The 25,552-nt window shown below is 45.9% G+C and overlaps 1 protein-coding gene across 3 annotated transcripts in view; it reads right to left on the bottom strand.

Annotated features, from left to right (window-relative positions):
- The window catches only part of PRKCA (protein kinase C alpha), a 399,658-nt gene that overhangs the window by 69,701 nt on the left and 304,405 nt on the right, over positions 1 to 25,552 (bottom strand). For all 3 annotated transcript variants that reach the window (XM_025889888.2, XM_073883238.1, XM_025889887.2), the window contains 3 exons: positions 24,912 to 25,068; positions 23,679 to 23,813; positions 23,326 to 23,422 (listed from right to left, as the gene is read on the bottom strand). In XM_025889888.2, coding sequence (XP_025745673.1) covers positions 23,326 to 23,422; positions 23,679 to 23,813; positions 24,912 to 25,068 — 389 coding nt within the window. The remainder of the gene's footprint in view (positions 1 to 23,325; positions 23,423 to 23,678; positions 23,814 to 24,911; positions 25,069 to 25,552) is intronic.

Genomic DNA, 25,552 nt, shown 5'->3' with positions numbered 1-25,552 from the left:
TCTCCCGGTGGATCTGTTCTATAATTATGGAGCCTCTGGGTAACCCTCCGAAGTATGCTATAATGCTTCACCTTCATTGTAAATGTGTCCATTTGTACCTGTTTTGTGGCTGTGTCTTCAATAATGTTATATCTCCCAGCAGAACAGAAAATATGGCTTTGATGAATATATTTATCAAAGATGTTTTGCAAAGTATAAAGAGAAGGAATCTGACAATAGAAGGTTCTACTTCTAAGATTCCAAGGGCAGACACGTCAACAATGACCAACTATAGGAGCAAATGAATAATTGTGGATTTCTTCCATAATCTTTTCTCTACAACGAAAATGTCCTGTATTCAGGGCTTCTCCGAACAATTTTGACAGTGTAAGACTGATGGCGTTTTGGTGCTGTTCCATAAACAGGTCTATCTCTGCCATATATAACCAAGGACCTTAGCATCGCGTCTTAGCCCTAAGGTGACATATTCACCTGCACCCACTGCAACATTCGTTAAATTAAGTGGTTTCAGGAGAAGAAAACCACAAGGGAACTGAAAGCCTTTTCAACGATACTGTTAACGGAATATGGCCGGTGTATTTCTAACAGCCATTAGTCACGACATCTATTACTCCCTACTCAGTAACGGGGCAATGGGTTAAGATGATGGTACCTCACGGGCACCACAGGCTCCTGGGTAGCACAGAGTAAATAAAACGCCTGCTCTTCTCTGGCTAAGTAATTTTTTGTCTTCTGGAACATGTCAGGCATGCTTGCCTCCTGAGGGCCTTTGCACTCTCTGCTCCCTCTGACCCAGACAGGAACAAGACACCCTCCCATCTCTGCTCGGGAGATGCTTTAATGCTGAGGCTTCAACAGGGCACCCTGTCCTCTCCTTTCCGTGGCGTGGATTCTATCTATCATCTATTTCCCTGTCTCCCGCCCCTGCAAGGAGCATAGGGGCCTTATCTGTTCTGCTCACTGATGTATCTCCAGGGCCCAAGAGAGAGTCTGGGGCATGGTGCTCCTCGAATCCTTCTATGGATGCACGTGTGCACTGGGAAAGATGATTACTTCTCATACAAGCTTTTTTAAAAGGCAGAGTTATTGCCTTTAAAGAATTTCTACAACAATGCTGCTTCTTGTGAGCACAGTAGTACATTTACAGGCATGGAGAAAGAAAGAAAGAGAGAAGGAGAGAAGGAAAGAGAAAGAAAGAAAGAAAAAGAGAAAGAAAGAGAAAGAGAAAGAAAAAGAGAAACAGAGAGAAAAGAGAAAGAAAGAGAAAGGAAAGAAAACAACTTAAAATATCCATAGTTTCAATGCCCAGAGAGAATCACTGTTAACATTTTGCTGTATATCCTTCTAAATGTTTTCATGTTTTCTTCTTTGACATAAACAGAATTACACTGTTTGCAACCTGCTTTATGCCTTAGTGTGTTGTAAACTTTTTCTCTGGAGGCACTCTTCTGCCACATGATTTCAGTGACTGCATCATACCCCGCTGTGTGGTTCTACCACAGTGTATTTAGCCTTTCCCCTATTTTGGACAGCTACATTGTTTCCAATTTTCAGTTTTCAATAACACACGGATGAACTATTTTGTATTCCAAACCTCCGCGCACATCCCCGGTCTCCCTAGGATGGATTCCTGACGTGGAACTGGCTAGGTCAAGAGGGACACAGCAAAGGCTGGTGCCCAAGGCCAGACGCTTTAACCTGACCATGAATGTGAGACAGGAATGGGGAATCCAAAGAGTCAAGACAGCCTGATTCCTGAAGGCAGGATCTTGGTTTCTTTCAGGTCTTGTGTCTGATTTCGTGGTAGGAATATCTGATTGTCTTTTTTTTTTTTTTTTTTTTTTACCCCCCCTTCAGATTCGGTAATCCAACCTACAGCTGTAACCTGGAGGCATGTGGCTAGGTGATTCCTCCTGTACAAGTATGCCAACACCTGCTGACGAGTTTTCTCCTGGCACTGGGGGTCAGAGATGGCCGGCAAATCACAGGTGTGCATCATTCATTCTTCTGCAAGGAGTTCTCAGACCCAGGGACTGTCAGCAGCAGAAGGGTCCTTGGGAAGGTCTGCCCTGCCTTTGGTTAGGTGAAGACTCTGAGGCCTAGAGAGCTAACTCCACTACCCATGGCTACTGAGCCATTGAGACAGTACTGCGGGCGCGGGTAGGGGGAAAGGGAAGGATGTTACTTTCCTCTATACTGGTCCTTGAAACAGGACCCCGGATCATCTGGCAGAGGATCATTAGACCCTGAGATGTAATGTTGGACCAACAGCACAAGGGTGATAGACCTTTTTGTATTTAGAAGGAAGCTGGAGATAAGCTAACCCAGGTCACCCACGTTACAGACGTGGCAACTGGCTAAGTGATGTGTCTAACTCCATCTTCGTCCCTGGGCTCTGAATCCAGACCTCTGACCTTTGAATCCAGTGCTCATCCGCCTGTAGCAAAGGTAGGCCAATGTCTTCTGTAAAGGGATGGGTAATGAATATATTCGGCTTTGTCAGCCAAAGACGGTCTCTGTCTTAACAACCCAATTCTGCCATTGGAGTGTGAAAGCCACACGGGTGAGTGAAGGAGTGTGGCTATGTTCCAATAAAATCTTATTTACAAAAACCCGCAGTAGCCAGATTTTGGCCTGTGGGCTGCCGTCTGCCTACCCTTGCCCTGCATCACTGTGGTTAGATGTAAACAGCACACCTGTGTCTCCTTGTTAACCCACCAGAATGGCAACAATGAAGAACCTCAAATGCACTTGAACTATCCACTCTCTTCCACGGTGCCCGATGTGCTAACTGGGACGGGGACACACTGTTGCGCAACCACGCAATGTGCTGAAGGAAGTGCTTATTCGGTAGGGCAGAAATGTAAGGGAAACCACACTGAGTCATTTTCTTAATAAGAAATATTTTTATGGGCACATCCACTTAGGCTGTCACCACTGCTGAACGAATTCACAGGGAGCCGGCCCCCGGCCTGCTGTCATGGCAACCGAGCCGCTGTCTCCGGAGAAACATCCGCACCAGGCCCAACGTGGAAAAGGCAAAGTGGTTGGTTCTTTCTGTCCTGAGTATCACACACCCCTAGGACCTTGCTGTGTTGTTGCCTTTACAGCCAGCTTTGTTCTCCCTCATTTCCCAGCTCTGTCCCCTACCTGCTGTCTCGGGCTGGCTGCTCTACGGGTATCAGGCTGAAGTACTTGTCTCGCCTGATAAACCAATCCTGGGAAGGCTATTGCCCTCAGTCCTCCCCCCGCTACTGAGACTCCAGACTTCGGTGAGGATCCGAGGTCCAAAAATTTGCCCTCAATTTTTCCCTTTGCCAAAAAAAAGACGGTCTCTTGCCAGGGGGCCGACGGCACACGTTGGTCCAGAGCCTTCCGGAAGGCACCATGTGAGGGAATGTGGCCAAGGCATAGTACGGTTAGAAAGCCCTTGGTACTTAGTACTTTGTGAAACCTCTAATCCTTCTGCTGCCTGGAATGTCCCCCTTTGGGGTTAATACTGCCGTGGCTTTATGAGTCAGCTGTGGCAGGGTCAGGAGCCTGGGAACTCCTGGAAGCTGTCAAAGTCAATGGTTTTCCGGACAGTTGGCTCTATTGCTTAGAAGTGGGGAGGTCTCTGCTGCTAAGAAAGAGTGGATGTGAACGGGCTGGGGCCCAGGCAGGCCAGAACAGACCACAGGAGTCCCTCAGACCTGGAGAAAGCCTGGACTTCTCGCCTTCTTGGCACCTTGTCATTCCATAAAACCAAGGAACAACTGGGAACGTAAAGTGGTGATCCCATCTTCTGGTCCATCAAAAACGTAAAGAGAGAGTCACGAGTTCCTAAGGATCTTCTGTCTGCAACTTTTCCTGGAAATCTTTTATTTGCAAGTCTTGACTGCCCTCTTGTGGTGTTTTATTTTCTGGAGCCATTGCATTTGGACTGGGATCTTTTAGAAGAGATATGCCTAAGGTTCCCTAGTCCACTCTGCAGAGGTAAAACTCTTACAAATGCTCAAAAGAGACACAGATTGTATCTTCCCAGCTCTACCGTTATAGAAGATGATTCTACATCTCCAACATGAAAGCCAGACCTCTGAGAAATGCCCACCGTATGGGCCAGAAGTATGTTTTAGTCTCTGCATGCTTCATGTCTTGAAAACAACATCTCAACGGTTCTAGACCTAGGATTCCTGAATCTCCCCCCAGCCCTTCGACTGAGCTCAGACTTTGCAAGAAGCAGGGAAAAGGAGGCAGGGAGGGCTGTGAGGGAACAGGGGATGGCCCGGGGGAGCCTCTGTGTTTATCTGAAAGGTAGAAACAATCTGGGAAATTCAGTGAAAAAGACCACTGGGGAAATGCAAGTGGAGCTAAATGATCACAGAACAGCAGCTCCTGAAATCAACTGAAACACAAAAACAAAAACAAAACCCTCAACCAAGCCATAACTGGCAATAAAGCCTACAGCCCTGGGGAAAGTTCCAAACACTTCCTTCCACCCCTGTCCAGCTGCTGCCAGAGAGGTGAGCAGGACTGGGCACCTGGCAAAGGAGGCTTGACCCTGCCACCTCATGGAAGTCAACATAAACAGACAAACAAAAGGATCCTTCCCCCCAAAATACTAGATACATTTGCTCAACTACTCATTTTTTTTTTAATTCTAAAACTCTCTAATTGACAGCAGACAGCATTTTGAAAGTGGGGTTGAATGCAATTAAATTAGCACCAAATTTCCACAACCATTGATTTCACCGTATCTTCACTGAGCGTTTAAAAACCACACCTGTTTTTAAAAACGGAAGGACCTAATTATAGCTCAGTGGGATACCTGCTTCCCAGGCTGGTGGTAGCTGCACTGCTCTGGGCTGCTCTCTGTCCCCCCAATCTGCCTCCCCCCCCCACCCCCGGGGCAACTCCCTGACAGGGAAGCAAATGGCGAGGAGCATGTCCACCAGATGTGGACTGGAATACCAGTCATGGCACTGCTGACTTCTCTGAGGCCTCAGCTTCTTCATCTGTAAAATGGACTGACGCTCCCTGCCTCCTCCTGAGTGGGGAGACCTCCCTTCCTCTAGGGACAGCGGCATCATCAGAGCTTAGCAGCTGCTGTCCCACCAAAAGAGATTCTTCCAACAGGAAGCAAGCAGATGAAGCAAAGGGGCATAAATGAGCTGGGGGAGGTGGTCCCCACTGCCCTCGGGGGGACATGGCCAAGCAGTCCATGCGCTTTTGCTGTTAAGAGCTGGTCTCCAGGGCAGGAGGGGCCCTTGGGGGAGGGTGTGTATGGCTCAGATGCCTGGAGGTGGATTGGGGTCTTGTGTCAATAAGCTGGGAAGAGCTAGTAAAATTTAAATTCTTTCAATTACTGTGATCCTACCAGTACCTACAGGCTGCTGGGGCCTGGGTAGGGAGCAGGGGGGAGGGTGGAATGTGGGTTACAAAAGGAACACCCCTAGGGAGAGATGAGACCATGGCTGCATCCTGCAACCCTGGCCACCAGCTCTGTGCAGATCTGGCTACCCACCCAGGGCCACTGGCGAAGAGTCACGGACTGTCCTGCCTGCCTGCTTCTTCCCAGCGTGTCAACACAGAGACATGGCCCCTGGGGGCCAGCCATGGACTGATGATTGACAGGTCTATTTTCAGAAAAAGCCACAAGGTGAAGATTAGTTCCTGAGCAAGCAAGCAATGCCACTCTGCAAAGAGGTGTGAGTGATGGCACTCTATTTTCACTGCCCGGGTCGCGGCGGAGATCTGACACACAGGTGACATTTTCAGGTAGCATCATCTGTGTTTCTTGTCCCAAGACCCATAACAGAAGGCACAGGAAACAAGAAATGTGCACCAACACAAAGACAAGAGGCTTCATTGACACCTCCCGACCCTGCTCCTCAACGACCTTCATTGCTGCGTGTGGGGCGCATGGGGGGCGCTATGCCTCTAATGCACAACTGGGTCTCCCAACCCCGGGGCCCGCCGGGGTGCTCAGAGAACATGACGAAGGGTTCGTCTTAACTTTGCAATAGCTTCTCTGAAAACAGCCATGTTTCTTCTTTCCAGTAGCTGGGGGTGGGCAGAGGGAGGGTGCCGAGGGTAACGGCAGCAGCAACACTTTGCCCAGCCAAGCGCTGTTCAGTCTCCGTTTTATATTGCTTCGTTCAGTACCCCCAGCAGCCCTAGGAGGCTGGTATTTTTTATCGCCCCCATTTTAGAGATGGAGAAACTGAGGCGAGCTAAGTGGCCCGTGGCCTTACAGCTAGGAGGCGGCGGAGCTGGGATTTGAACCCAGGCAGCCTGGAGCTTAACCTCTCCACCAGGCTGTGTCCCTGCAGCGACAAGGTGGGAGCCGTGCTGCCCAGCAGGCAGGAGGGATGGCAGTCCTTCTGAAGATGGGACAGCTGCTCACTACAGGTGGGAGGGGCCATGGTTTACCTGCCAGGAGGGGATTCAGGGAGGTGAAGGCTTCCCCCTTTTTCTTCTTCTCCCCCCCCCTGCCCTTTCCCTTTCCAGCCCCATCTAAGCTTTGTGCCAGCCCCCAGCTCCTTCTGCACGTTGTGAAATAGAGCCCCATACTATGTATATTATTTCTCCCTGGGATGACAAACCCTAATCACAAAGACAGAAACACACTGCCAGGCAAGAGAGATCCGGATCACAGTAAGGACCTGAATCCCCAAATGTGAATCCACTTCGTCAGAGTAGAGCTGTCCTCTGAAATAACAGGGTATGACAGGTGATTTCTTCGTTTTTACGCAGGAACTGTCTCCGCGTCCTGGAATGATCAAGAGGCGTCTGCTCACTCTGAGGATGTTTTCACTCTGAGGGAGGAAATCGCCCGGTGGCTCAGTGTGTCCGGGCGTGGCCAACTTCTGAAGATGTTTCTCCAAAGTGAACACATGGCATGGTGGTGACAGCATTTTAAAAGACAAACAACAGGAGGGCGGCAACGAGAGAAATCTTGACAGACGCAAGTTTTCACACATGGTAGTCACCACACTCTGTAAGACTTGTGAAACCTCAAAGAATAGTTTTTTTTTTTCCCCCCTATTTTCAATAACTCTGGGTCACTAATCTCTTGTGGCCCCTGAGGGGACACATCTGTAGTGTCAGATACAAGTCTACAGAGAGAAACTTGAAAAACATTATCTACTAGATCTTTTCCTTAGTACAGTGTTTTAAAAAGAGTATCATACGTTGATTCTAGCTTAGGATCGGGGGTGGGATTTCCCCTTGCAAATTCTTCACCCAAGTATTTGAATGTTTAAATTTTTCAGGTGGTTCCAATATGAATATGCTGTAACGATCCAGAGTGGATTTCAATTATTAACAAAGGCAATACAGTGAAGACACAGCTGGTACACGACTCTAACCAGCTCCCCAAAAGAGACTGGTGTTGTCAGAAAGGATTATGGATAAGATTTTTGAAATAATTTACATGCACTTTGCAAAGTTCTATTTGACAGTTTGGGGGTGGGGTAGAATAGTTGATTAGGTTATGAACAATTGATTTGGGAAAAAAATTTAAAAATGAAAAAAGGAATGAAATATAGTGAGAAGTAGTAAGCCAGGTATTAAGAACATCAGGAAAATCTGATGATTTCAGCCCCGTGATATATTACACTACATCTTCCATATAAAGGCACACATGTACTGTAAGTACACCATATTGTTTGCATGCTCATGTAGATGTCTACATAAAATTGAAAATGAGTCTTAATATGTGGTTGGAGATATATACTGGCAGAAGGAAAGGATAATGTGTGCTGTCAATTTAAAGATGCACTCTTTCTGTTCATTTGATGCTTTAAAAACAGACTTGAACTTATCTTTCATCACTGATGGGAGATTTCAATTATTTCCTATTTTGTATAATCTTAAACGGACCTAATCTGGAGACAGGGGAGCACGGGTACACTCTCTGGGTGATGCATAAGGAGCATTTTTTCCTCACTGGAGGGCTGTGGCCATTTGGAGGGGAGCGCACAGAAGGGGACATGAGTAGGCGGAAGGTTCAAGCTACCAGAACACACGGTGCATCCTTAAGAGTAGACAGCATGGCGGGGGGCTCAGGCTTGGCAGCCACAAAAACATTTTTGTGGCAGGGAAGATGCAAGAGGACAGAGTAGAGGAAGAACTACCTTTAAGGAGTGGACATGACATCCCTGTAAGAGATAGGAGAAAGGGAAAAACTGCTACGTTAGTAGGGACGATGCTCCAGACACAGGAAAACAATCAGCACCACGAGAGAAATAAAACTCGAGGACAACACACCGTAGGTTTCATTTCCAGCGCAGACAGAAAGCACAGGGGAGAGACAGCCCAGGAGTCAGCATGAGGGTCCAGCAGAGAAGGCAGGCACTGCTCCAGAGGCTCAACAGGGGCAGGTCTGACTTGGCCCTCAGAGGGGTGGGAACGGACTCTTTCTTGTTGTATGAATAATGAACGGACTCGTGTCAGACCACATGGAGCCACGGCCCTTCTCGCTCTTTCTTGTGGCTTTTACGTGGCCACGCGTGACATCCCATCACACAGCTCCACGATAATCCTGGATGCTTCTTTTGCTTTGGGTCAATCCATATGATGGAGTAATGGTTTATCTGGTTCATCAAGTGTCTGGGGTAGCACACAGCTAGTTACCCCGGAATTTCATACACGTAAGTCACTACTCTTCGACAAGAATAGAACTAAACCCACTTACCATGAAACTATCCATAACAAATTTTTTTTCTTGATAATTCAGAAGACTCTTCGGTATCTTGAAGAGCCAAAGACTACTGGTAAAACACAGATTGGGCAGCTCATTAACCACGTTCTGGTTGCCCGAACGCCAGGTGACCAGGTTGGGCTCCCCAGGCGTACTTCTTTTCATCTTTCAACTTCTGTCTTAAAAAAAAAAAAAAGCAAAACCCTCCTGACCGGGTAACTTTACTTTCACAAGAACTAACGTGAGAAAAATAAATTGAAACCATCTTAACAGACAACCTTGTACAAGGAGTCATGAGACGAGTCCTAGAAGTTCATACAGAGTGTGAGTCTGCTTCTGGGAGAAAATTTGAGAAGGAGGCTGGTTTTCCGAACCCAAAATTCCACAGCCTGAAAGCGTCACCATATCCCTGAGCCTGAACAGAGAGGAGATCAGAGACAAACAGATTATACTTAGTGTTTGGAAGGTTTTGTCTACTAAAATAGGAAGCTGGTCAAATATGAATTTTACATCTCTTTGAACAGGTATGGATAGATTAGCCTCTGTTACAGCTTATAATTATGGTCCTTTAAATCTGTAATCATGAATCTATTTATAATTGTTCTCAAAATAGGCCATTTTATTCCAATCCCCAAAGCTCTATTTTAGGCTAGAGATCTTAATCCACATCAAGATTAAAGGCAATGAACAATAGCAACAAAAACATCCTTAACTGAAATGTTGCTGTTTCCCAGAACCTTAGAGGAAATTTAATCAACATTTCTCCTACACCTGATAGAGCTGCCCAATCTCTGCCTTAATACCTCTAGGGATAGAGGGCTCCACGTTGGCTGAGATGCCCTGAAAAGTACATGGTATGGCTTCAGAAGGGTCCTACCTTCCACTTCCATCTGAATAGGTCACCTTCTACAGGGAGACAAAAATCCTCTAGCAGAGACACTTCCATACTGTGGCTGGGCAGCTGCACAGCCTTCCAGCAACCACTGGGCAGGTGCTCTTGGACTCAGCTGGACCTAGAAAGACCCCTAAGCGATTTCATGCTTGGACATGACAAACAAACCCAAATCTTAAAAAAAAAAAAAAAAATCAGGGGCGCCTGGGTGGCTCAGTCAGCAAAGCATCTGCCTTTGGCTTAGGTCATGATCCAGGGGTCCTGGGATCGAGCCCCAAATCTAGGTCTTCCTAACGTTCCAGAGGGACACAAGAGAGACCACACTTCAGCTGGACCTTAATTCACTGCAGAGAGAGCTCGTGCCCTCTCTCTCTCTCTCAAATAAAATCTTAAAAAAATATCAAAGAAAGGCTTAGGAAGTGAATTAGCCAGACTCCCACAGACCCTCTCCTTCCACACATCCATGAGCACTCTGAGGGAAGCACTCTGAGCACACTTCGATGTCAGATGGGAGACGAGGAAGCAAAGAACCTCTGGGCAGTGGGAAGACAGTAAATGTCCGAGAGCTGCCTAAATGTTAACTACCCAGTTTTCAACAATGGACACGAGAGACACTGAATTCATTGAGGTCCTGAGCAATGGCCCTCTCTGACTCCACCTGGTTGGCTTGATGAGGTAGGAAGAGCCACAGTGCCTTGTACATTAAGGCGATGGTCTTAAAGGCCAGAGACCTCATCCATGAAAACAAAAACCATCAAAAAAACCAAAATAAAACACCCATGAGCACCCCAGACACCACTCCCAATGGGCCTCACAATTGGGAGCCGCCATTTTGAGTTCCTGAGGCCACTGTGGTCTCCATGTTAACACCACGTCATGTCACGAGAGCCATAATCTTCTCAGCAGTGAGGCTGGATCTGTGTCTCAAGAACTGGAGCTACTAGTACCGGGACAAAGAACGAACCTGTGGCCTGAGTCAGACCCCTGCTCATCTATGTTTACTGGGTTCAGGCGGGAAAGAAAGTTCTGCTTCTCCTCTGCTGTGAGGGTCAGGAATATTACCCATAGAGTGGAGACAAAGTAAAAGGTCGCACGTCCCCTATTCCTACTCAGCAACATTCTTAAGACACGGCAGTGAGAAATTTTCCGAACTACCCGTTTCTGGAACCACATGAAGTATGGGATAGGAGCTGGTCCCTCTCTGAGCGCGACCATAGTCCTCATACCTGTGGTTTTGCCTGAGGCTGAAGAGATTTAGGTGTGAATGAAGGAGACTCCCTGGGCTGCAGAACGGCCTCTCCTCTAGAAGGCCTCCGTCAGCTTCCTAGAACACACAGGCTCAGACATCCGCCCCTGGGCTGTCAAGGAAAGCCAAATGGGGCCTGACGTTTAGATTCTGAAGCATCCAGAGCAGGGCTTGTGGTTCTCACTCTGGACACAGGAATGTGGCAAATCTTACGGGTGTGTCCAGCGGGTGAGCAGTCTTAGTCTGCACAAGGACTGGTTAAAAAGGCTTGAGAAGTATGGAAGTATGGGTAGGCTTTGGAAAGCTTGAGAGAGAGGGGAAGGGGGGAGCCTTTCCAAGGGAACACAAGTACTAAGGTACGTGCCAAAGCATGATGTGTGCCTGAGGGGGACGGGAACATGGTGTACAGGGAGGGTGACTGAGAAGAGACAAGAGATCTGGGTCCTGCTACACACCAGCTCAAGTTAAGTCCCTTCTGTGCTTTTGTTTTCTCATCAATGATAATTTTATGCATCGCCCCCACTTCTGATATGCTATTATTGCATTATAAACTTTTCCTGTGAGGGACCAGCATGATTTAGGCTTGGGAGGCCAGGAAGCCTCCATTCCAGGGCCTCAGCTCTGCCTTTGTAGCAGGAAAGCAGACCACTGACACCAAACGGATGAGCATGGTTGTGTTAGTAAACTCTGTGGACCCTGAAGTATGAATTTCATCTAATTTTCAAGTGTCAAGAATATTACCCTTAAAAAATCATTGAAAATATTCAAACCATTCTTATTTCATGGGCTGTATAAAAGCAGGTGGCTGGGTGCCAATCCCCATCTCACTGAATTTGGATACTGGGTGTAAATGAAGTCTGTCCTCATCACCTCCACAACCACTGCAGAACATAAATTTGTTCGCTTATTAGTCAACAGGTCACATCCTCTCCATCAGCGTTTTTCAAACTTTAAAGGGGACAGGAACCACCTGGGCATCTTGTGAAAATGCAGATTCTGACTCAGTACAAGTCTAGGATGGGATCTGAGATTCTGCATTTTATAAGTAGGCTCCATGCCCAGTGTGGAGCCCAAAGTGGGGCTTGAGCTCACGACCCTGAGATCAAAACCTAAACTGAGATCAAAAGGCAGATGCTTAACTGACTGAGCCAGCTGGTACCCCTGAGATTCTGCATTTTAAAAAAAATTTTATTTATGGGGCGCCTGGGTGGCTCAGTTGGTTAAGTGACTGCCTTCGGCTCAGGTCATGATCCTGGAGTCCCGGGTTCAAGTCCCGCATCGGGCTCCCTGCTCAGCGGGGAGTCTGCTTCTCCCTCTGACTCTCTTCCCTCTCCTGCTATCTCTCATTCTCTCCCTCTCAAATAAATAAATAAAATCTATAATAAAAAACTTTATTTATGTATTTGACAGAGATATAGAGAGAGAGCACAAGTAGGCAGAGCAGCAGGTAAGGGGAGAGGGAGAAGCAGGCTCTCTGCTGAGCAGGGAGCCCGACATGGGGTTCGATCCTGGGATCATGACCTGAGCCAAAGGCAGCCGCTCAACCAACTGAGCCACCCAGGTGCCCCTAGATTCTGCATTTTTGATAAGCTCCCAGATGATACTCCTGCTGCTGGTCCATGGATCATACTTGGAGTTGCAAGGATCTGAAGCACCAGAGTGGTCACCACTTTTTTTTTTCAGGCTACGCAGGGAGTTCAGAATCCTTGGGATTGACCTCTCTAGATCCCCAATTCTAATTCTTTGTAGGACATGTTCCTTGCGGAAAGAGCAAACAGCATTATGTGGGGGGGGGGTCACCCTTATTCTAGGCTTTTCTCTTTTAAGGGGCTTTGACTTCTTCTTTGGTGCTTGGGCTAGAACCATAGGGACCTGTTATCAGTGCTTAGGTACCATGTCTCTGTTTGTACCAAGGGACACTGGCTCTATCTTCCTTCCTTCCAGTTCCTGACAGGCTAATCCCCTGTGGTACCAGGGCCTGGGTACACATGGATAGCTGCTTTTAACATTTAATATTAGGCTTGCCCTGTTTATTGAACTGGCAACATCCACCCTTAAGGCCAACCCCACAGCTACAAACACAAGGCTTTTTGTGTCATTTCAGGAATCCATTAGGATGGAACAGATACTGGAATGTACAATCTTTTTCTGGTTTCCCACCAAAGTCATTTCCATAAAAGAAATTAAACCGAAAGCATGTTGCCAATGCTATGACATAAATGCATTCACCCTCCCTTACAGACTAATCAGAAATTCTGTGCAGTTGCTTTTGGAAGCTTTCTTTGAGTCTGCTCGGTTGAGTGGTAGTGTTAACCTCTGTTGACAAGGATCTAATGAATGCGTGAAAGTGGTTTCAAACACTGAACCTTGTCTTATCTCAGTTTAAGATTTTGTTTCTAAGAGCGAAATATAAAGATAAAAATATTCTTCAACTGATGTGCATTTTATAGACTTTCCCCCCTTAATAGCACACAGTTCAAAAAGTAATTAATTAAGCTATTTAGGGACCAAAATGAATAAATAAAAAAAAGCAGAATTTATATTGGGGCACACAGATTTTCTGTTTTGGGTCCAAAAGGTCACTGGAAAGTACTCAGGTTTCCATGGTAACAGTAGCAGGCCCCATCAGATCAACAAATAGCTACAATTTATCTGAGGGTCTCCAATGAACTATTTTCTTTCTTCTCATCCACAGAAGAACATTCTGAATTAGATAAAGTCTTCAGAGACAATGGAGGCTTTTTGGAAAATCCAATTTCAGCAGTAGTAACCAGGAAAATGCTTGCTTGCTCGTTCCACATATAACCTAGCAACGGAGTCTCATCAATGTTGATTTAAATACTTTAATAGTAAGTGGATCATATTAATTTGTTAATTAGTAATAGGGATAATCTCAAAATGTTTCCCCGGAATAAATAAAAGTAGATACATGTGTGTTCTTAAGGCAATCTGCAGAGTCTCCGGGGCGATGCTTCTTTCCAGCAGTTTCTGGACCTCTGTCACCAACCCCACAAAGCAGCTCATTCTTATGAAACACGCTCATCAATTTTATTTTGGCTTCTTTTGCTTTAGACCCTGCTATGGTTCTGAATGGTCACAAATACAAAAACTGTGAGGACACAGACCTCGTGGAAGCCACTGGTAATCTTGCTTCAGGTTCTGACCAAGGGACATTTTGTAGAATCTGTTCAAAAAAGTCTTTCAAATCAAACATTTCAGTCATGGTAAGTTAGTGTCACCTTGTTTCCAAAATATCTGTTAAAACTACCCTAGCTCATGGATTCACAGCCCTTAGGTAATACATTTAGTATAGTAACTGAGGTAAAGCAACTTTGTATCTAAAAGGGTGGGTCCAATGAGAGCTCTGACCCTCTGCTCACAGCTTTCCAACTAATCAGACATTCTCAGTACATTTCAGTGGGACTTCTGGGACTACTATTAGAAATGTGCATTATTAAATTATTAGGTAACTCAAATATTATCCCAGCTTTGTTACATCCTTCTAATAGTTATTTAGTCATGCCAAAAATACACCCCTCCCCCCCACACACCCCCACACTTAATCTGGGTCCAGCAACATGCCCAGAATCTTGAGAGAATCCATTTTCTGAAACCCAGTTCTCTTGGATACAGATGATTTATAAGCCCAGGAAAAATGCATTAGAAAGTCACTGGTTTTGCATTTCACCCCATGACAAACTATTTTTCTTGGGAGGAAATGTTCCAGATTAGCCCTGTCCAATAGAAATACCATGTCAGCTCCATATAGAAATTTAAATTTCCTACTAACCTCATTAAAAATATAACCAACAGGTGAAATTGATTTCAATAATGTTTAATACTGACATATAAAAGTATATAATAACAGATTTGTTAAGTAGTGTTAACCCAATATATCCAAGATATTATTTCAATATAGAATCAGTATACAGATTATTAATGAGGTATTTTACACTCTTTTCTTTTTGCTGAGTCTTTGAAATCCAGTGTGTATTTCATAATTAGAGCACATCTCAATTCAGACTGGCTGCATTTTTAAGTGCTCAACAGACTCATATGGCCAGTTGGTTACTGAATTGAACAGTGCAGGCCTAGAGGATTTTTCAAGGTAAGGGAAAATGCAGCTATTCACTCTTTGGAATTTAGGATTATGTGATTATGTAGCTGATGATACATTCAGACCACTAAAGATGAACAGGCTTGGTTCCTATGGGCTGACCCTATCCAATGGGTCGAAGAATTTCTGGTGTTCCTCGACCATCTGAAGATAAAAGCTGGGTATGAAGTCAGATCAAGAGGGTGATGATGGTCTGTAATTGGGGAGGATGAGAATTATTATGAGGGCATCAACTTGAGGTCCTGGGGCAGAGCACAGATGACCCATGGGCAGGGGTCGGGCTGAGGGTGGCACCAGCAAAGCTACCAATCGGGTTAGTATTCAAGTTCAACCCCCCCTGAAATGTTGCCTGTATAGAAAACAGAGCCAAAGCAGAGACGGGTGGGAAAGCCTGCCGCTGAAAATATCAAGAGAGAACTGGAGTTTAAACTTCAGGCTCTAGAAAGTGGTGAGTGTTGGGACAATCAATCTACTGGTCTGTTCTCAGGAATGAATCCTTGACAAAACTTCTCAAAGCAGCTCTCTCGAATGCTCTTGCCTCTCTGTTAGCACCTCTTTGCACATACAAGTGTAGTGTCAGAGTTTGTGAGTTTTCATAAATATCAGTCTAAACCAAATCTGAGTAAGTCTATTTTATATATAATCAGCTACGATGAAAGCAAAAAAAAAAAAAAAAAAAGTCCTGGCTAACATTTACTGAGCACTTACTATATGCCAGGTTCTAGGCCAGGCAAACTTAACACAAATGAGCTCATTTGATCCTCAGAGCACTGCTATGTAGTAGATGCTACCACTACCCCCCAAAAGGCCTGATGAAAGATCAGTGAATTTAAGCATCTTATCCAAGGTTACTACTAGTAAGTGGTATAGCCAGGATGTGAAATCACGATTATTTCAAATTATATCCTCTTTCTAGAATACCATGCTGGAACATGGAGTAACGTGCCCAAGTTCATGAGACTGGGATGTGGACAAGCCAGGATCTGAGTCCCAGCAGCAGGGCTCCCATGATGCAGGACCACCCCTCAAACGCACGTGGTCTGAGTGCTTGGCAGTCCCCCGCTGCACTCTCTGCTCTTTTCACCTTTGTCCCCATCAGCAGCATACCTCCCGCTCCTGGGGAGGGGCGGGATGGGAGGTGGTAGTCAAGCCCTCGCCCCAAGAACTGCTGCCATCCTTCACACTTGATCATAAACTTCTCTCTTTAGAGAACTCTGCAAGGAGTTCTCTGTAGAGAGCTCACACACCTTTCAAGCAATGCTGCAATTTAAAGGCATTCATCGCGGGGCACCTGGGTGGCTCGGATGGTTAAGCGTCCGCCTTCGGCTCAGGTCATGATCCCAGGGTCCCGGGGATGGAGCCCCACATCGGGCTCCTGGCTCAGTGGGGAGCCTGCTTCTCCCTCTCCCTCTGCCTCTCTCCCTGCTCATGCTCTCTCTCTCTCTCTCTGTATCTCTGTGTCACAAATAAACAAAATTTTTTAAAAGAATAAAAAAATAAATAAATGCATTCATCTTGTTCTCTTGAATCCTGACACTCCAGAGAGTTATTTATGATGTCTCATCTGCCAGCTCCCTAATGGGACGTTGCTTTCCATTATTTTCTGACAACAGAAATATTCCACCGCAGACAAAGCCCAAAGCACATTGCCTCTTGGCGATCTTAATTCTGCTAAAAATGTGTCTGTTTTGCTTTTTAACTTTTTTCTTTTTTGATGTTAGATATTAACTTATCCTAGAGTAGAGCAGCCGTGGAAGGCTGAAAAGGCTCAGGTGCTTTTAGCTTCTCATTCTGTTCTACCTTAATTCTCTAAATGACGAAGACAACAAAAAGCCTCAACCATCGGGCAAAAGAGAATGGTGTGGCCTCCTTTAAGGAAAGCTGCCTGGCTTTTCTACAGTAGCATCTCCAATAACTGTAAACAACTTGTGGAGGAGACCAGCAACCCCACCAGTAGAAAGGAGTTCATTTAAACTCCATTTGCAGCTAAAAGTCATCACAATACAAATCAGAGGGGGTGACTGTAATACTGGAGCAAAATGAGAGAATTTGGCGTTGACTGTGTTAAATACTGAAATATGACATGGGAAGAGGCAGGTGGTGGTTTTCATGGACTCCTGAGCCTGTGCTCAGGTGCTGTGGGCCTGAGGAGCCAGGTCCAGGGCTCAGGTCATTAGCCCCATTGCTCCATTTCTCTATGGGGAGGATTGGGGAAGAAGGTCTTGGTTAGAAAGAAATCGCCCCAAGGGCGAGGGTCCAAGCCTTAGGAGAAAGGCACTACATCGGAGGAGAAGGGGAGGGGGGTGAGGGGTGAACAGGTGGGGGGCTGGGTGGGTACAACCCTGGGAGGAAGTGGTTGGCTCCAAAGAAAGGGCTGGAGAGTGGTCCCACAACGTGCCTCTACTTTTTTCCTCCCCTGAACCTTCTTCCCTTGTTCTTATTTATTTATTTATTTATTTTAAAGATTTTTATTTATTTGACAGAGAGAGACACAGCGAGAGAGGGAACACAAGCAGGGGGAGTGGGAGAGGGAGAGGCAGGCCTCCCACCGAGCAGGGAGCCCGATGCGGGGCTCGATCCCAGGACCCTGGGATCATGACCTGAGCCAAAGGCAGACGCTTAACGACTGAGCCACCCAGGCGCCCCGTTCTTATTTATTTTTAAAAAGGTTTTTATTTATTTGACAGAGTGAGAAAGCGAGCACAAGCAGGGGCAGCAGCAGAGGGAGAGGGAGAAGCAGACTCCCCACTGAGCAGGGAGCCCTATATGGGGCTCGATCCCAGTGAGTAAGAAAAGGGTTAAGGTATAAACAGGGAGAGATAGGGGACCCCTGGCTGGGCTCTGAGACTATTCCTGGCAGGCAAAAGTGCTAAGCCAGAGTGAACAAGAGAAAAGGAAACAAGACCCCCTGGCCTTGGATGTTGGGAATATTTTTCTTTGGTAGCTACGGTGTATCACAGAAAATGACCAAACCTCAAAGAAATCAGTCATTAAGGATGTTATCAATAGTCTGTGCTCAAACCAAGATGGTACAAGAATCTCAAGGCCACAAGCTTCCCAGGCAGTTCTCAATAGAAGACTGCCATGGCAACCCATCCAGGACCCCTCTCACTCTAGAGAGCTGCTTCTCTCCTTTCTGCTCTCACCTTCACTTCATAAACTTTCACTTCGCTTCACCCTTTTGTGTCTGCGAGATTCATTCTTTGACTCCGTGAGCCAAGAACCCTGTGATCCTATAACACCAGGACCCCAGAATCCTGACCTGAGTTGAAGGCAGATGCTTAACCAACTGAGTCACCCTGGCACCCTCCCTTGTTCTTGATTCTAGGACAATTCCATCTCTGGGGGTAGACGTGGCCCAAATGGCTCAAGGGAAGAATCAACCAGATTGATGAAACACAACACAAACATGCTCAAGCTCATGAATCACCATGGAGACAGACAAATGACAAGAAGATCCTCTGGAATGGTTTTAAATGAGGAAAAGATGTGGTCAGAAGATGCTTTTCTTCTAACTAGAAAGTTGAATGCCGTGCATAACTCCCTAGGCATAGCTCAAGAGGCGAAGGATTCAAATCCCAGATTTTGTAAAAGATCCAAAGGGCATTAGGACACCGACAAAGATGCTGGAGTTTCCTGTGAACGCCATCACTAACAAACCAATGGCTCCATTTCTGGGGTGAACACTTAGGATTATTACTTGGGTTCGTTCTTGGTGGGGCTCATGTAACACATCTTTCAGATGTGCTCACTTTCGAGTCTTTGCTCAGGACCCTCTGTCAAATGACCACGCTGAGAAACGTCAGTGCACACTGACTCCTCGGGCTGAGACCCCTTTTACCCCCCTGACATCCTGCTTCATCCAGAGATTACCTAACCCACTGCCAGTTACACCAAGTTCCCAATTCGCCCACACATTATGTACCAGAAATCCATCTAAATGTAAATGAAGATCTATTTCCTCATAAAAACAATATTATAAATGGTCATCAGGGTTCATCAATACGCTTCTATTTCATCATGTGGCTGGACCATAGGACACAGAACATGACCACCATTTAGAACACGATTCCAACATCAAAAAAATATAAATAAAAAAAAATAAAGAAAGAAAGAAAGAAAGAGAAAGAAAGAAAGAAAAAAAAATTTTTCGGGAAGCTCCAGAAGTTAAAAAAAAGTGCCCTCTGTAACCCAATTTCTGCAATGAAGCATATTGAGGATGATGATAAAACACTTGTATGAAAGTCTGCTTTTAGGAAATTTCTTATGACAACCTAATTTCATCTTTAAAACAATACCATTAAGTAAATACTATTAATATTCCCATTTACAGTGAAGGACATGCATAGGGAAGCCATGTGGTTAATAAATGGCAGGACCAGGATCTGACTACATAGAGACTTCGGGCTAAACCGGGGGTTAAACTATGGCTCATGCGCCAAATCTGGTCTGTCACCTGTTTTTATAAATAATGTTTTATTAGCACACCACTGTGTCCATTTGTTTACACCTTGTCTATGGCTGCTTTTCTGGCACAAAGGCATATAGCCGAATAGTTGTGACAGAGACCCAGAGGCCGGCAAAGCCTAAATTATTATGTGACCCTTTACAGAAAGTTTGCTGAGCTAGGGCTAACCAACCATCCTCTGGGCCACTTCTCAGGGAAGGCGGGCCGTCTCTCCATCACTGACAATGAGCCTCATCGCAGGGAATGGGGGCCCAGAAGAAGCGAGACAAAGGAACAGGAATCCAGAATCTTCTCAATTGAGAGGGAGGGGTCCTGGGGAATCACTGACCAGCACAGGGGGTTATAATAAGCTTATTTCTCAAGAAGCACCCTGCCTCATTCCCAAAAAGATCTGAAGCAGGGCCCAAAGGTAGAGACGTAAGCTCCGCAAAGAGGGGAACTGTTTGCTTTATTCATTGCTGGAGCCTTATTATGGAACAAATGAACAGACACAGAACTTATGTTTGTGAATCAGGAACTATGTGTACTTTATTTGAAGACAAATGGGGAACAGGGTAAAGGCCCATAGATGCACTGTCCATGAACACTGTGGTCAAGGTTCTGATTTGTTTTGTCTTTTAGGCAGATAAACTGCTCGAGGGGGACAATGCATTATGGAATCAGGTCATTTCCAACCGTCTTGGGATTTCCTTGGCTCCTAAGAGCTTTACTCACCGATCATTCTGTTTGCCAGGATTCTAGAATCAATAATAAATTTGAAAAAAATTTTTTCCTTATTATCAAGATAAATGCTAACACGGTGGCATGGGCTGTAAATGCTCATTTGTTTGGATTTTTCTTCTATCGGATTGAGTGACTTTTGATTTCTGGAAGAGGATTCGAAAACCACACTTAGCTATTAACTCTTTCTAGAAAACAAAGCTGGACACAGAAAGAATAACCCTGTAGACTCTAGCTGGTGTACAACACCCCTGAGTAATGCCTGTCCCTAAAAGGACTAGTCATCATGCTGTATTTCATCCAGACATGAGTCACCGTGGAACTTTAAATTAAAAATTTCAGCTGAATCATACTGTTACCAGAGGACGGGAAAGTACCTCTGGAAGAGCAGGCAGGGGAGAAAGGGACCTGGATTATGGAAGGTAAGTCAGGATGGCAAGTATATGGAGAGATGTGGACAGAGAGGCGAGTTCGCAGACACTGGGGAGCAGTCATACCGTGGCCGGGGATGGAGAGGGAGAAAATCGGGTGAGCGATGGAGAAAGTTCCCCAAATTGCACTCTGGTGCCACGTGGCACCCCGCTTGGGAAGGCTGGCTCTGACCCAGAACGGCTCAAATGTGGACACAGCCTTTCTGCCCAGGCACGCTACTTCCTGACACTTGGATGCTGGGGAAATATTACAAGTTTCACGTTTACAGACCTCAACGGAACACTGCTACATGGTAAGTCCCACCTGAAGTCAGATCTGAATGTTCTATTTTAAATACGACACAACAGCTGTGGGAAAATCCTCAGCATCTCCTTGACCCCACCATCGAGGGGCTTTCTGCCTGGTCTCCTGCAACTCTAAGTAAATGAGCTACTATAATTCCAGTAAAATCGAAGGAGCTGCAAGAGGTTTAAAGCAAAAGCTGTGATGTAGTTCAGGCAGGTGCTTTGAGCACAGAAGCCTGGAAGCTGGACAGCAGAGGCTCATGTCCTTCACTGCACTTGCCCTTGAGCTGGTAGAATTCCAGTCCAAAGTCCATGCCCAGGAGGGAGCACCACAGGCATGGCCTCTAATGAGCCTCTAGAGAGAAATGCAATTCTGGCCTCAAGCCCTCTGACCTAGCCCCCCACCTTTTTTTTTAAGTATTGAGTTCTGACCTTTATAAAAAGCTAGACTCACTGCCCAGGAAAACAGGAAGGTTACTCACCAGGAACCCATGGAAATGAGGCATAAAAGGTGGGTCAATATTTCTCCATCAGCAAAGCTAAGTCTCAGACGTTTCCAAGAGTGACTACCATCATGTTGCCCCAGTACGGCCCCTCCCTCAACTGTGTTCTGTACCAGCAGTTTCTGACCCATTGGTTGCTAATGACCTACAACTACAGCATGAAGTTCAGCAAGGGTCTGTTTAGCTTCTCAGCAATCTCTCCTGCCTGGGACATCAGAGTAGTGCTGGTGCTTGGGATCCCAGAACTCTCTGGAAAGGTCCATCCTTCACAGAGGTGGTGTGACGTTGGGGATGGGGCTCCTGTCCTGAACTATGAGGGGGAGGTGGGTGTAGATAAAGGAAGTGAAGGAAAAAATAATTAGAGAAACAGGCCTGGCATCGATACTTGAAGCTACCCCAAGCCTTAATACATCTTTGCACTTGAATGCCTCTAAATATTAATAGGGCCCTTTGGAAAGAACTTCACTTTATACATAAATATATTTTTTTTCTATTTTTTTTCCTCCTGTATTTTTTAGGAGCAGAGATTGCCAGCTGATTTCTACTGGCTGAATTTTACCTGTGTCTACAGCAAGAGATGTGTTTGGCCTCCACCAAGCTCTGAGTTTTAATTAGCTGTCAATATTAAAAGAAGTCAGAAGATGTCTTACTAAAAAAAAAAAAAAAAAAAAAAAAAAAATGTGTTTTTGGCTTCTCTTGAAGAACCAGAAGATCTGACGGCACAGGACCCTCCTCGGCGTGGCAATAATCAGCTGCTGCCAAGTAGCAGCGGCTGCCCCCTTTGGACAGGGCTTGTGTTCACCCCCTGCCCCTGGTCCCCACCCTGCTGTCACCAATCCTGAGGCCTGTTGTTTGCTGCCATTTAGTTATATTATTTGTGACTCATTTATGCTCCCAGGGCAAGCAGGGGCTTAAGGTCAGGGCTGTTTAAGTATTTGCCATCAACATCCACTTTCACCAAGTATCAGCCTGCCAAAAGCACTTTTGAACACTTTTATGTTTTACATCCTTAAGAATTCATTCTACCTCAATATGATCTATATATTTCTTTGGGACAAACCTTCATTTTGGAGAAGGAAACAACAGAGGGACTAAAACAAAACCATTGGCATCTCATTAGTGTCGACATTTCAGCCACAGTTCAGTATCTCCACGCACGCACACACACACACGTGTACACACACGTGTTTCTTTAGGGGGCGGGAATTCCCGGGAATCCTAATTAGCCTGAGGAAGAGAAAGATTCAAAAAGGAATTAACCAGTTACATAGACTGTGATGGCTACCGTATGAATCCTGTGGACAGCCAAGATGCAGGTGATTAGAGAAATAGAAAAAATTAGGAGCTGTGACCTGGAATGTAAGGCAAGTGCTTAGAGGAAGGAATGTGTATTAAAAGTGGAGATGTCTGGTGAGTAGAGACAAGTATGGGTAGAAAGAAGAAAGGGAGGGAAGTAGGGAGGGCAGAAGCAGAGGGAGAAAGAAGACAGATGAATCTGGGAGGGAAGGCAAACACAGACACTCAATGGGAAGGAGACAAAGAGCTGGCCTTTTCTAAAGATCTGGAGCAGAAATGAAGATGCCGGCCCGAGAGCTTAATTACACCCAAACCACCTCCCGAGTTAATGCCAAAATGTCCTCCTGCCATTTGGAGAAGCACAGTCCTTCTTTCTAATGAGAATACCGCACTTGGAACCTTGCCTGTCTCCCCGCTGACGTGCCAACCAATTTCTTATGCAGAAATCAACCATGCTTATTTCTGGGATAGCTCTAGTCCCCATGCTCGCCATGATAATAGGCCTCACATGTTAACACAGCTTGCAAAGGAAGGGGATTATGCAGCACTTCTGTTCTTAAATAAAGAGAAAGATTAACACTTAGATTCTGTCTTCCAGCAGGTGTAACCACAAGACTCTGGCCCTTCCTGAGGCCAAACTTCCCAAAGAAAAGACGGTTCCATTAATTTCGTTGATATTCTCACCTCGAATTTCTGCCTGAGCTCCACGTTGCCTTCTTCATCCCCTTCTGGAATGGGTACGTTGTAGTACTCACCTTCCTCTTGGTTAAGCAGCTTGTACCTTTGGGAGACACAGGAGGAGAGGAGGGTGAGAAACACTGCGTTTCTACCACAGATACAGCAACTTCTCTCCTTGGACCTCCGGGCCGGCTGTTTCTGAAATGTGTCCTGTGGGGAGACTATAGCCAGATAACTTCACGGCCGATGGTCATTTTAGACAGAAGCCGGTTTGTCTGCTGACTCTCTAAGGGCTCTAACGTCTTCAAGACTATCAACCTTTGGCTGACACATACATATTCAACCTTGGGCATTCTTACCATCCACTGGCCGGCATCTTCATCAGCTCCGAGACTCCAAAGGAAAGGGATCCCATGAAATCATTCCTTGTTGTTCGATCCCAGTCCCAGATTTCTACGGACAGCCGTCGGTCTTTATCCGAAGGTTTTAATTTGCTACAAAAGAGAGCACGGGCGCACACAGGCACACAGACACACAGACACACAGACACACAGACACACACACACAGTTATCTGGAACCTGGTTTCTTGGGAGCCACACCCCATGGTCATGACGGGAGTCCGAGATTAAAAAACCAATAGTATATTCGATTCACTTCCTGGGGCTCCCCACTGCCAACAGAGTACCCGCCCCCAGCAGCCAAAGCTCCAGACGAGCGGCTGGCAAACTAACACCCACAGGCCAAATCTGGCCCGCCGCTTGTTTTTGTAAATAAAGCTTTACTGGAACACAGCCATGGGCTTTTGTTTACATACAGTCTACAGTCTACGGATGCGCAGAACTGTGTGTGGTTGCAACAGACTGTATGACCCAGAAAGTCTAAACTATTTACTAACTGGCCCTTTACAAAGCTTGCCAGTCTCTGTTCTACACAAAAGAGCTACGTTTCCAGTCATCCACAGAGAAACCACTTCCTGTGTTCTAGTCTGCAAGGAGGACCACTGGCTTATGCTCAACTGCAGGCAGTGCTTTCTTACCCCTGGTGGTTTTATGACCCCCTCTCCCCTCCCACGGCCCCCTTCCTTCTTTCTCTTCTACCATCTCTGCCTCTGAAATCCTGGCACTCCTTTAAGCTCCATTTTAAATGTCACCTCCTCCAGGAAGTCTTCCCTCTTTAAAGGTGAGGATGATCTTCCCATTTCAGGGGCAACAGCATGTGACTCCTGAATTCCTTGTTTTAGAAATTATTATTTAAATTCTTACCTTACCTTCTCCAATAACCCTCAAAAGAACTCAAGTCCATCAATAAGTGGGACATACCTTATACATTTTGACATCATCCTTAACATAAATGCAGTTTTTTGCACACAGGAGGTACTGATAATAATTTGGGGCCTGCATCACGTAACTCTTGGTTACCATCCACCAAAACAGGTGATGACCGTGACCTCTTAGCAGTGGTCTGAGAAAGTCTTAGGAATGAAGTGATGTTTAAAGACATTTACAACAGGTCCGCCCCATTATCTCTCACAGTGAAGTGGGCAGGTTTGTGATGTGTGGGGAGAGAATTCAACTGAGAAGACAAAACTTACAACGTAAAGGACTCATTCCATTGGGGGTTTAGTGTGGAGCGGATGGTTTTGGTTTTCTGTTTGCTTTCATTCTTCGGATCAGGAATAAGTTTCAGCTTCACATACGGATCTGAAAGCCCATTTGGATCCATAGGAATTAGATTTTTTGCATCTCGTACTGTGAAGAGAAAAGGAAAGAGGATCAAATGTTATAAAAAGAGAACTGACCTGTATTGCCCAGTGTCCTGAGTCAAGACCCAGCTGAATGACAGAGACGCCAAGATGGTGTTTAGAGGGAGAGGAGGTGAGGACCAAAAAGCTCTGATCTTTGATATGAGAAAAGCTGTCTGCTGTCATTGCTGCCAGAGACAATGGGCATCACGCGGGCCCTGTGGTCAAGCCTTGGGACGGCAGCGTCGGCCTGGATGCCTCATATGAGAAATGCAGAAGCCCGGGTCCCTCCCCAAAGCTGCTGCAACAGAATGTGTATCTAAACAAGATCCCCAGGTGCTGTTTGCAGCCCTTCTCCAGAACTGGTCCTGCCCCCCCACCCGGCCCCCCAAGCAACCAGCCAACCCAGGCCATGGTACTGCATCACTTGAACTCCTGAAAGGATTCATTTCTTTTCTTTGTAAAGGCCAGTGACTTCCAATCTGGCTGTA

This window comes from Callorhinus ursinus, unplaced genomic scaffold (genome assembly GCF_003265705.2).
Source record: "Callorhinus ursinus isolate GAN/ISIS: 27379988/994484 unplaced genomic scaffold, GSC_fseal_2.0 scaffold50, whole genome shotgun sequence".
NCBI classification, from domain to species: Eukaryota; Metazoa; Chordata; class Mammalia; order Carnivora; family Otariidae; genus Callorhinus; species Callorhinus ursinus.
This window is presented reverse-complemented; position numbering and strand designations above follow the sequence as displayed.